Source organism: Podarcis filfolensis (assembly GCF_964270895.1).
Source record: "Podarcis filfolensis genome assembly, chromosome: 8".
Lineage (NCBI taxonomy): Eukaryota > Metazoa > Chordata > Lepidosauria > Squamata > Lacertidae > Podarcis > Podarcis filfolensis.
In genome coordinates, this window is record NC_139611.1 from 36,878,190 (window position 1) to 36,891,501 (window position 13,312).

Genomic DNA, 13,312 nt, shown 5'->3' on the forward strand with positions numbered 1-13,312 from the left:
TTTCAACAGAATGGGAGATAATTTTGAGGAGAGCAATGAAGAGAAGAAATTTAGCAAAAAGGCGGGGAAGGGTCTCGTGGCTCAGACTAGGCTAGGGAGCACCTCCACTGATGCAAACCTTTTTAAACAGGGATAGGGAAGAGGCAATCCTCCAGATGTTGTTGGATCTTTGCTACCATGAATTGCAGGAGGTGGGACAAGATGATCCTCGGGCTCCCTTCAGACTCTATGATTCTATAACTTTCTATCTCTGACCATTGGGACTGAAGGGAATTGTCATGCAACAACTTGTCGATGGTACTAGGTTCCCCACAAGAGAGAAAGAAAGAAAGAAAGAAAGAAGAAAGAAAGAAAGAAAGAAAGAAAGAAAGAAAGAAAGGGATCCATTCTTAGGCACATTCACATTACATTTAAAGCACTATGATTCCACTTTAACAGCCACGGCTTCCTCCAAATATGCCTGGGGGCCGTAGTTTGTTAAGGGTGCCGAGAGTTGTCAGGAGAGCCCTACTCTGCTTGCAGCTTGCTACAATCCCCAGAGATTCTTGGGAAGAGGGACTGACTGTGGTTTAACTATCCAACCCTCTCCCCAGGGAACACTGTCCTAGCAGAGTTTGAGCTGCCCTGCAATCACATGCATTTATACAACTTGATGGGAACAGTGTAATTGAGGGCATAATTAACACCGTGCTCCCAGCCTTCAAGGTAGTAGTCGGTCAGAAGCTTCCTCGCTCTTACCTCTTGGCAGGCGCATGTGTGATTAAAAAGCCATTTCCCCCCAGGTTGCCCTGCTGTGTTTAGTAAACTCTCTAAAGAGCTGTTATAATAAATACAGCTTCAGCAAGCTTTTCAAGCCCAGGTTATCTAAACGCATTCATTTTCATTTGCAGGAGAAGGAGGAGAGACATCTGGCTGGCTGGCAGTGTTATGATCGTCTACACAGTGGGAAAGAGGGGGGAAATTAATCTCTCTGTGTCTCCTTTACTCCACTGGTCTGTGTTTATGTCCTTTGGCTATTTGACATACAGAAAGCATCAGAGGGCAAAGCTCTGTTCTCTGATGTTGAATTGCAACTAATCTCAAAAAGCTGAGCTGAGTGTGTAAATAAAGGGAGTCTTTGACCTGATGTTTTGGTCTCTGTCTGATAGACAGCAGATGAAGACGTCAAAGAAAAAAGAAACACCTCTGTTTGGACTGGACTTTTGCATAAGGCTGATGGGAGGCTCACAATATTATACTGATTTGTATATAACATAAAATGCATATGAAAAACCAGCCTATTGAAAACTAGATGTCGAGGAGAAAGGCCATAACATGCCTTTCATGTGCATATTCTAATATATGGGAATGGAGACTTTTGTTCAATAGGCAATCACACTGATCCCATGAGCTGCAGCCTGATGTCATACATTCCAGAGCTAGGGATGGAGGAGAAATTCAATTCAGCTTGCGTTTAATAGTGAACCTCCTTAACATGCACTTTTCAAAACTGTGTGAGAACTGAAACACAGCTGTCTCTCGAAATTTGCACTTCTTAGAATTTTTCAGTTTAGCTTTCCAATCAAACAGTGTTTACCAAAATGCATATGTCAGAGGTGAAATGTGCATAAAAATCAGCAACTGAAAACAACATACAGAAACGCATTATGTTAGGGAAAACAGCTGGCGAAATATGCACATTAGTCAAAACTGCACACAAAAAGTATGATGATAATCTTCACTAAATTTCTGGTGAATTTTCATGAGATGTGTTTTTAATTAGGATGTAGATTTCCCCCCCCCCCCCCCGTTATACTGGAACCTGGAACCTGAGCCATTCAATGAAGCTGAATGGTAGGATATTCAGGACAGGCAAAAGGAAGGACTTCTTCACCCAGCACATACCTGCTGAGGTTCATCTGCAGGAGACGGCTACAGCATTCATGCCCTGATTTGGGCTTCTCATAGGAATTTGGTTGGCCCCAGTAGAAAAAGAATGCTGGTCTAGATAGCCCCTTTGTCTCTTCTTTGATTCTTGTTCATCCACATTCCCTTTCTCTAAACTACTATGATGTTACTGTAGCAATTACTTTGGGGGGAAACACTGCAGTTTACTCTGACTGGCTGCAGTCATAAACAATTGGAACAATCCTCCCCCACCGCTGGCTCACCATAAAACCAGGAGACGCCAATGGCTTCTATTAAAACAGCAAACAAGATGGACGTCCCAGCAGCAAATGTGTCCAACAGAGTCAGTATGTAAATTCCACCCTAAGTAACAAGAAGAAAGCATCCAATAAAGCAAGCAGCCCAGAAATACTCAAACACTCAAAGCTTTGATTGGATGGGATCTAATTTGCTTGACAACCCATGTAACCAATCTATTTCAGTCCTAGAAGAGTCTGACACAATACAGACCAGTTTTCCCCCCTAACCTGGTGTCTGTGATGGACAGACCATTGGGTTATCATCCTGCAGGCTGTTGGCCAATCATGCAGAGTAAAAGTAGGAAGAGACAGATTTAAAAGAAACAGTTCTGTCATGGGGAATGATAAGTAAAGAACATCAACTTGAACTCCGGGAGCGGGGGAAAGGGGGATATAAGTGCAATAAATACATTACTAATTTTTAATTCTGTAATTTGAATCTCTCACTGGAGCATAAGACAACAGGATTTTCTCTATCATCTATGTATTGGATCGGCAGCAGTTTCTGGCCATTGTGCCAAATAGTTAACTCCCCAACACAAAATTTGATGGAAGGATTGGCAGCTATCCACTTGGTAGTCACTTGAGTTGTTGCCCAAGAATAGGCACAGACTTCCCAAAGGGACACTTACATTTGTTATGCAAAAGAGAGCAACGAGGAAGGTGCCAAAGGAGACCCCAAATGTGAAAAGTTTTCTATGTCTTTTTAGGATGTGGAAATCATCTGCTAAGCCGGTGATGACAGCTTCCATGCCACCCATCTAAAAAGAAAAAGAAAATAAGAAAATTGCAGGTTAGCAAAAATGCTTTATCATTTAACCTTCTCCCATTTTTTTTAAAAAAAAACTGGTATAAATTAATTACTCCAAGGGTGGCATCCAATGCAAGTCCTACACAGAGTAGACCTAGAAGTAAATGGGCATGGCTAACTTAGGATCATTTATTTCAGTGGGTCTACTCTGAGTAAGATTCCCAGAGTTTTCTGTGAAAAGGAATTGATTGTTAAACCATTCTGAAATTGTAGCTCTGGCAGGGGAATAGGGGTCGCCTAACAACTATTGGCACCCTTAAGAAACCACAGCTCCAAGAATCCTGGAGAGCCACTCTGAATCAGTATAGACAATACTGAAATAGATAGATTAATGATCTGACTCAGTATAAGGCAGCTTTCCATGATCCAAGATCCACCAAATCTGGCTTCTTTCTCTAATTCTGGAGCCACCTTGAGAGTCAAATTGGGCAAGGGAAACTCATCAGATGAGCAAAATGGGAGATGGCTATTTTCTGCTGTTTGCCACAAACACCTGGTAATCAAAGATATCTTGTATCCAGACATAAGAGGTTCCATATGACATCTAATGACAATGGACAGACCAATCCTTCATGAATTTAACTAACCCTCGCTAAGAAAACCTATTAAGTGTGTGACCAAATGCCACATCCTGTGTGATTGAATTTCCCAAGTCAATTATCTGTTGTGCAAGTTTTTCCTTTTTTCCTTTTTTTGGGGGGGAGGGGGCCTGTCTTGAACCTATTACCAATTAGTTTCATCATGATCCAAGAGCTAGTAAAATGAGAGGGAACAACAGCAACCACTCTCTATAGCCAACATCTCCTCATAGGAATGATTTTGGACATGTAAACAGAACTACTTCTCCATGCAGCACTAACAACAACAACAACAACAACAACAACAACAACAACAACAACATATTATTTATACATACAGTAATTAAACTATGGCACTCGCTCCCATGGGGTAGGGGCACTGTGATAGCGACCAACCTGAATGCCTTTAAAATAGGGTTGGACAAATTCATGAAGGAGAAGGCTAGCCACAATGGCTATGCTCTACTTCAGGCAAAGGCAAACTCAGCCCTCCAGATGTTTTGGGACTACAACTCCCATGATCCCTAGCTAACAGGACTAGTGGTCAGGGATGATGGGAACTGTAGGTCCCAAAACACCTGGAGAGCCGAGTTTGCCTATGCCTGCTCTACTTCTACAGTCAGATGCGGTAATGCTTCTGATTACTAGTTGCTGGAAACCTCATGAGGGGAGCACAGGTGCCAATTATAGGGTGTCTTGGGGGCCCAGACATCCACAATTTTTTTGGGTGGGTGCACAGCACCCATAGCACAGGCTCTGACACAACTTCCAGTTTCTACCTTATGCTGACACATATTGGGTCTCTTGCTTCCTCCTGATAAATGACTGTTGTCTTTCAAGCTTTGATTCCTCTTGAAGGTGAGGGAACCGCAATAGCCCCCCTGAGCATCACAGTCAGTCAGTCACCCTACTGTAGTTTGAAGGCTCTGTTTGTTTTTCCCAGAAGTGAACTCACTCTTGATTTAAATATAGAAATCTTGATGCCACTCCAGCATCAAGAACAAGAAGGACTGAGTGCAGTTAGAGTGCTCTGAATGTATGGGGCAAGTCTGAAGTTTCAGCAAGCCACTTAATCCCAGTTAAAGAAAGTAAAGACAGACACTTATGAAAGTTCCCCCACGCCACTGGTTCCCCTTCTCTAAAGCTCTCTTAATATGGTAACAGACGTTGAGGGATCTGATTGTGAAATTACATTTAGGTCACTGAAATCCATGATGAAATGACTGAGATTCATTAACTATTATTGTTCAAGCGCCAGCCGTAAACACAGGCTGAATCCAGATAGAAATGAAATCCTGGTAAAACTTTACTGAGGCAGCTAAACAAATACAGTGCGTGATTTGAGAAAAGAACATAGGGGTTTTGTCTTTCTTATTTCAGACCTTGTACATAGCAGAGAGATATTCAACTAACCACACAGAGGAAAGCTCCACCAGAACTACATAATCAACCAGAGAGTGTGCTAAACCAGCAAACTTCATGCTGCTCTGCTTGCTAGCTAAGCAACACCTCCTTCTCCACCACCATCTTGGTTGGCCTGGCTTACTGATAACAGAATTAACCCTTAAGTTAAAAACTGAATGATCTCTGCTGTGGGACCTCTTACATAAATGGAGCAGCAGTGTAGGAGTGACATTCATATATGTGTGTGAATAAAGAATGTTGCAAATGAAAAATAACATATACTTACAGAACTGTCAATACCCAGTGAAAGCAGCATTATGAAAAACACTATTGCCCAAAAAGTTGATCCTTTAAGGGTTGAAATAGCTTCTGGATAAATGATGAAAACCAATCCAGCTCCTGAGGAAGAAGGAAAGAAAAATAGTTTCCTAATTGCACAACTTTAAGGCAAGATTTTATATTTATATTTAATATTGGATGGTTATGCCTTGGTTAGAGAGCCTTCTTTAATACTGTCTCTAATTCAGTTGCTTCCCTTCTTCCCCCCCCCCCAACCCTTGGCTGAAAAGTTATATATGCTGCATTGTAATGCTTGTAATATGTCAGCAGGTGTCACTATAGTGCTGCTTGCACAGCTTGCAACATAATGTATGTGGCCTAATCCTGCCTAGAAAGGCTTCTGCTTTGGGCCCAAAATGTGTTAAGAAAAGATTGGCTGTTTTCATGTTTGTTATAGGTAGCAACACTGTCACCTGGCATAAGAACATCAAGTGATACAGTAAAATATTATTCCCTATAAAATGAATAAGGAAACAAGCAAGCCTTGAAAATAACCAGTCTTTTCTTAAAACATTTCTGAGACAGAGAAACCTTTCCAGTTCTGCAGGATTAGACCACACTCATTTCACAGCATGCAACTCAGAAGACTGAGAGAGGCACATAGGCCAGAAGTAAAAATCTAGAGGAGAAAAAGAAGAAAAGTACTGCTTCAAGGTGGTACAGAAGTGGTTTTGTCAACGGCACAAATACATAGACATTGCATATAGACCAGGGAAATAAATCGCAGAGGGAACACACAAACATTAGCCAGAAATTGTACTTTGGAGCCTAGACATGTGCTTCACGTTGGGAGTGAAGCTGGTTACCGCGACCAGTTGTGGGGGGTAGAATAAACAGAAAGACAAGATGGAATCGATGAGGGAAGAATAAGTTGCCTACAAGTAACTATCTGTAGATCATTTATTCTCAGGCTTTGCTTCCTTCCTCCTCCTCCTCCAGTTAGTTAGTGTTAGGTCTTCTTTTTTGTGAACCACATGCCTCCACATGCAATCTTGTACTCAGAGTGGCTTTCTTTGCCTGCAGTAATAAACCTTACAATACTTTATTCTTTCAACCAGCAGGCTTACCAGACTATACATACTGTATAACAGCATACCATTGCTATATTTTATGGGTAGGTGGGTCACTGTCACTTACCAAGAGAGAGAGGAGGAGGAGTGAGGTGGCAGTGTGGTCAATGTGGTGTAAACACAGTAATGGACCCAATCTGGTATTGCTGGTAGTGCGTTTAAAAACACAGGAAGAGCCTGCTAATTGAAGCCAATGGCCCATCTAGTCCAGTATCTGGTTCTCAATGTGGCCACCCAAATTCCTGTGGGAAACTCACAAGCAAAACCAAAGCACAAGTAGCACTATCCCATCTTGTGGTTTCCAGAAACTATTATTCAGTAACATTGCTGCCTCCAGCTATGGAGGTAGAGCATAGCCATGATGGCTAGCAGCCACTGATAGCCTTCTCTTCCATGATATAATCCTAATTCTAAAGCCATTCAAGTTGGTGGCCATCACTGCCTTCTGTGGGAGTGAGTTCCATAGATTAACCATGCACTGTGTGTAGAAGGGCTTTCTTTGGTAGAATCTACACACATATAAAAAATGCTGTGAAAATGCTTTTTAAAAAAAAAGTTTTGAAAAATACATTGAATTTTACATAACTCACTGTTGCCATCCAATGTCACGCTTGTATACTGCACTTTACAACACATTTCAAACTGTGTAGATGAGTCATTTATCTGTCCTGAATTCTGCAACATTCAGATTCATTGGCTGTATTCTGTCATGTGGCATTTTCAACTAAAAAGGAGAGGTGCATAGGTTTATGTAGTTTGAAATGAGGAAAGTGTGCAGATACATTCTTACCTTCGGTGGCCACATCTTGAATTTTGACTTTGTATACATGTGCCATGTAGCCCAGTATAGAAAAAATGGCAAATCCAGAGATGAAGCTAGTGACACAATTGATTGTACTGGTCATCAGCGCATCCCTAGGAGAAATCAGGAGATGATGAAAAGGCAGCAAGCAGATCCCAGTGCCAAACCCAGTTAAGAACCTCATGCAATGTCATTTGAGTAGAGCTAAGCACAAATTTGAAGTACTGTATACAATTTGACTACTGTTTTTTAAGGCCACCACCCAGCATAAATTTACACCCAGATCATCAAATTCTGCTGACCAAAGCATATGTTTTGAGGTGACAACTTGTGGTAGATTGCATTTTTGAGTGGACTAGTGTCAGTGTGTTAATATTCCGAGTGTCAGGAACAGAAGGCTCAGGTAGAGTCAATGGGCCTTGTCCGAGTGAAAAGAAATCTCAAGAGATCTCCACACCACTTCGGCATAGTGGTTAAAGTGTTAAGACGATGAGCCAGGTGATATGTGTTCAAATTCCTACTCAGCCTCAAAAGATCACTCGGTAGTGCTGTACTGAAAATGTCTTTATCAAAGGGAAAGGGAAACTTTAATGAAAAGCTCATGGGTAGAGAGCTTTCCTCTCTTTCAAGGAGGCCACTGGAGATATAGATAGATGATAGATGGATAGATGGTAGATAGATGCCAGACTTGTAGAGTTTAATGATTCTAAAGAAATTTTGAAATGCCCTGCAGATGAAGCAGAAAGAAACAGAAGGCGCTTTCATGGGGGAAGAAAACTTTTGAGAAATTGCGGGGCAGGTTTTCAGCACAGCCCCACCATTGGGTGGCTGTGGGACAAGCAGTCCCCATCAGTTTATTCTACCTTACAAGGTTGTTGTGAGGGGGATAAATGAAGGGGAAAGAGCAGGGACATCTCAATACATTTGGTTAACTGAGGCAAAGGGCAAAATGGTTCCACCTGCCAATTCCAGAAACAGAAGGTGGTGAGAATGGCAATAGGCCAACATCCTACAGCATCACCCAAGGAGAGGGCAGAGGGCAGGCCATGTGGCCAACACAACTGTCTCCTCAGGCTCCTTGTCATTACTGCCTTACCCCCAGAATAATATACATTGAAATGGTCTCAGGACCAAACATTGTTTGAGAGCGGAGGTGGCAAACCTGTGGCCCACCAGATGTTGCTGGACCACAACTCCCATCACCCCTGACCATTTCCTATTGTGGCTGGGGCTGATGGAAGTTGGAGTCCATCTGGGGACCACTTTCCCTGCATCAATTCTAAAGGCTATATATATGGAAGAGAGTGAATGACACGAGCCATAGAGCGGAAGACAGGATTATTAATCTTTAAAGAATTTAATGCAATGCTGAATATCACCTCAAGCAGTTTTTATCCAGGGTGGGGTGGCATCCCCACTCTGTTTTAGATGTTTCATGGCAAATTTACTCAGATTACAGGATAAAAGCAATTATGCAGGAAGCGGTTCTCTCTCTCTCATTTTAAAGGCATGCTTCCTAGTGATTGGTTAATGGTAATCTAATTGCAAAAAAAAGCAAAAAAGCAGATGGTTGTCATTTGGATAACTGCATGTGATTGCAGGTGTTGCTTCTGCTGCAAGATGATGCCCATTCATTGTCACAGTGGAATATCTTACTTGGAAATCTAAAGCCCAGTTCAAATCTGAAACAAACAAAATAGCAGACTGCCAAAGCCACTATTTGCTTCATTGCGGCATTGTGAATTTCGCGGAACATGAAGAGTCTGGTGGATCAGGCCAATGGCCCATCTAGTCCAGCATCCTGTTCTCAAAGTCACCAACCAGATGCCTGTGGGAAACGCGCAAGCAGGACTCGAGCACAAGAGCCCTCTCCTGTCCTGCGGTTTCCAGCAACTGCTATTCAGAAGCGTAACTGCCTCCAATTGTGTGTAGCCATTGTGGCTTAGCAGAGACATGTACCATTACTTCAGTGGAACAGACACACTGGTTCAAATCTCTTGCACTGACAACAGTTTGGAGGATGCATGAAAATATGGATGCTTATATGGAGGGAGGGAACTACACATAGCCACTCTGGGGCAGTTATCCATCCTAAATGAGATTGGGAAACCTATGGCCCTCCAGATGTTTTCTGCCTCAGTCAATATGGGCAATGGTCAGGGATTATGGGAACTGTGGTCCAGCAACTGCCACATATGCATGTGCGGTTTCTAGGAGCATCATCTGAGTCCTTCACCAGGTACCACTGCCATCAGAGATTAGGCTTAGCCCCAGAGGTGGAATGTTTTTCCACCAGAGGCTCATCTGCTACCAAATTTAATTACTTTTGCCCAGGCAGCTGTGTTATGTGACCCATGAGAGCAACAAAATAACCAGACTGTACAACGGTGATGAGATAAAATCAGGCCAAATCTTTTTTGGCAGCAGCAGGCAGGGCAAGGGTTGGCATGGCATTGGGTCCCAGGATCAGTTCATCATTCCACAAGCCCCATGTTGATGGAATGGATCCACAGGGTTTGGATCACTCCAAACCTGTACAACAGGAGTCAGCCAGTGTTGAACCTTGCTGTGGTGCAAGCAAGCAAGGTCTCACTGGGGGACCAGGGTACATATTCCAACCAGGCAGATACCGAACTCTTGTCTGGGTTTGCCGAGGTCAATCCTCCCCTCAGGCCCCTTATGGGGGAGCCCTATACTATGTTGATCCTGACCAATGCCATTTCTGCCCTCATACAAACAATGTTCTTCTGCTTAACAAAAGAAAGCCGTAATTTCACTGAGGGAAAGGTGAAAAAAAACCCCAACCAAGTGCCAATCAGGTTGAGAGAAAAGAAAATCATTTCTGGCCCTGTCAACCAATGACCCAAATTTGCTCAGTGAAGGCTCTAACCCGAGGGTGGGAGAGATGCTGTCAAAGCAAAATGGCTGTGACATCCAGGGGAAGCAGCCTTATATAGGCTTTCCTCTCCCCTCTGCAGCAAAGGCTCATGGGCCAGCTTTTTCCCATGAGCCCATCACACAGAGAAGAAACCTTGCCCAGTATTTTGCTGCAAATCTAGGGGCCACAGCGATGCTGGGCAAAGACGTCATGTGCTTATTGGTCACGGAAGGGGGGCTTAGATGCCACACAAAGATCTTGATATTTACTCAACCCTGCTAATCTTTTAACAGGTTTCCTGTCTCTAAGTGATGTGATACCTTCCAGAATGAGAGACTGCATGCCCCTGCAAAGCCAGTCACTAGGGAAGAACATTAGGAGAAAGTGGTTGCTCTTTTGGACTTTGCATAGGCTTTTTGTTGGCTGGTGTGGGAAACGAGATATTGGACTAGCTGGGTCCAGTAAGGTTCTTAAGTTCAGTAACCTCAGGAATGAATACCTTCTTTCCAGAACAATGACAGCACTGTACAGACATGCATGCAAACATAGGAAGCTGACTAATACTGAGTCAGCCCACTGGTCCATCCAACTTAGCATTGTCTTTACTGACTGGTGTGGCTCACCAGGGTTTCGATCAGAGGTCTCTCCCAGCCCTACCTGGAGGTGTCAGGCTTGACCCTTAGAGCTTCTGCGTGCAAAGCAGGCATTCTACCACTGAGCCACATAACTCTAGGAAGCTTACAAGCCAAGGCCTTGCTTTGACCTTTCCCTGCTGATTTCCCCAGTTTGTGAAATGTAAAGGTAGACTGACTCTGCACATTATTATTAAGAACATACACACTTACATGAAAATAAAATTGTCAAACAAACAAAAATATGTATTCCTCATCTATTTAAACAAATAAAATTGATTACAGGGACATGAGTTGTTTTACAGCATTGTGGCTTACCTGTAGCAGTTGTTGTCAAATCTATTGTAGCTGGCAAAGGCAATTAAGACCCCAAACCCAGCCCCTAAGGAGTAAAATATTTGTGTGGCTGCATCAATCCATACCTGCATAAGGAGAACAGAGGAAGGTAGTTTGTGGATTATAGCAAAACTGAACAACAACAACTGCATTTTCAATTATATAATTTGTTTGGGGAGGGGGGGAATCAATTTCATGGATTTAAAACTAAGAAATAGTGGAAAGCTCTGCTGAAATCCAGAAAGCATAGGTGAGCAAGAATTTGAGCCCAGGTGTCATACTTTAATATTTCAAGGACAGGGGACAGGCACATCTGTGGCATGAAGCAGAGGAGGAAAACTGGGCTCCTGAGGGCAGACTGATAGGCAAATCTGTCAGTCTCAGTTCTTCTCCATTTCTCATTTTTCCAGTGTTCACTTCCAAATCACTTTGCTAATGATTATGATTTTTTTTTAAAAAAAGAAGTCCTCATGAAAATTCATTGGCATTTTGGTGCAAATTTCTTCTAATATGCATATGCTTGTATGCATTTGCCTAAATTACAAACGGGGTGATTTTTGCCACTAACAGATGCATTTTTGTGAACACTTTGCCCCCAACATATGCATTTTGTATGCATTACTTGGCTGGACAACTGCATTACAAAATTCGGAGAAGAATGTTATTTAAAATAGCAACTGTGTTCAAGTTTGTGTATTGCACTGGAAAGTGCAGATTAGGTAGCCCCTGGTCTCCAAAGCCACCCTTAAGGTTTAGACATGTTTGAGTGGGGGAGAAGATGGCCCTTAATGTATCTTTGTACTAGGAGAGACTGTGCCCTCCAGACAATTTGGATGAAAACTCCCCCGTGCTGGCTGGGGCTGATGGAAGCTGGCATAGAAAACATCTGGAAGGCACTATGTCAGTGAAGGCTACTCTAGGCCATTATTGGATGGGAAAGTTGGCACCAGCACTCACAACTGAACCTGGAAACAAACAGGTAACCAATAAAAATGCTATAGGACTGGGGATATGTGACACAGAACTCAAGCAGAGGATCGCTGGACTCAGGCAATGAGTAATACAAAACAATCACAACACGAGAAGTCACGGACATCCAATGAAGCTGAATGTTGATCGATAGATGAAATAACTTCTTCACACAGCACACAGTTATGGGACAATGGAACTCCCTCCCACAGGAAGCAATGAGGGCCAGTGAGGATTAGACAGTTCATTGAGGAAAAGGCTATCAATGGCTACTAGCTTTGCCTCCAGGCAGCAAATGCCTTTCAATATCAGATACTAGAAACCACAAGAGGGGAGAGTGCTCTTGTGCTCAGGTCCTGCTTGTGGTGAGAATAGGATGCTGGTATGATTATACGGTTAGATGGACCTTTGGCCCGATCCAGCAGGCTCTTCTTATGCTCTTATTTTTACTGGTTGACACCAAGAGTGATGTACCTAGCAATGACTGTGCCCTAGGTGAGCCTAAACCACAGAGCCTAGGACTTGCCGATCAGAAGGTTGGCAGTTCGAATCCCCGCGACGGGGTGAGCTCCCGTTGCTCGGTCCCTGCTCCTGCCAACCTAGCAGTTCGAAAGCACATCAAAGTGCAAGTAGATAAATAGGTACCACTCCGGCGGGAAGGTAAACGGCATTTCCGTGCGCTGCTCTGGTTCGCCAGAAGCGGCTTAGTCATGATGGCCACATGACCTGGAAGCTGTACACCGGCTCCCTCGGCCAATAAAGCAAGATGAGTGCCACAACCCCAGAGTCGGCCACAACTGGACCTAATGGTCAGGGGTCCCTTTACCTTTACCCTAGGTGAGGGGTAAGGAAACTGCATCTCTCCAGAGGTTGCTTGACTACAGCTCCCATCTTCCCTGACCATTAGCCATGGTGGCTGGAGCTGATGGGAGCTGGAGTCCAACAACATTCAGAGGCCCACAGGTATGCCAGCCTAGGGCCCATGTTATATGCACATGTCAGTCTTTATGAAGGTAGGCGCCATTCAAACTGTACTTTAAAAAAAAGTCATTCCAATGGGCAGATATTACATCTGATTCAACCTTAAGCCACATCTAATTCAGATAATTTGTTCCACCGTAACAGTTCCCTGACCTTCCATTCCCCCCACACCAATAAATTTACTTCCTGCATGGTTTAAGCTTAAAACTCTTTTATTTCTCACCTCTGACACATGCCATATGCATTTAAAAATAAATCCAACTGTTGTTTTTGCTTTAATTCCAAGTACACCACAGCTGCAGGCTGCAATCTACATTTATGCTATA

At 43.2% G+C, this 13,312-nt stretch overlaps 1 protein-coding gene across 1 annotated transcript in view; it reads right to left on the reverse strand.

The window, feature by feature from the left end:
* The window catches only part of SLC6A2 (solute carrier family 6 member 2), a 54,899-nt gene that overhangs the window by 11,396 nt on the left and 30,191 nt on the right, over positions 1 to 13,312 (reverse strand). Inside the window, exons 7-11 of the mRNA XM_083626049.1 lie at positions 11,019 to 11,122; positions 7,179 to 7,303; positions 5,266 to 5,378; positions 2,819 to 2,947; positions 2,151 to 2,250 (exon numbers count right to left, since the gene is read on the reverse strand). Of these exons, the coding sequence (XP_083482175.1) occupies positions 2,151 to 2,250; positions 2,819 to 2,947; positions 5,266 to 5,378; positions 7,179 to 7,303; positions 11,019 to 11,122 (571 nt within the window). The remainder of the gene's footprint in view (positions 1 to 2,150; positions 2,251 to 2,818; positions 2,948 to 5,265; positions 5,379 to 7,178; positions 7,304 to 11,018; positions 11,123 to 13,312) is intronic.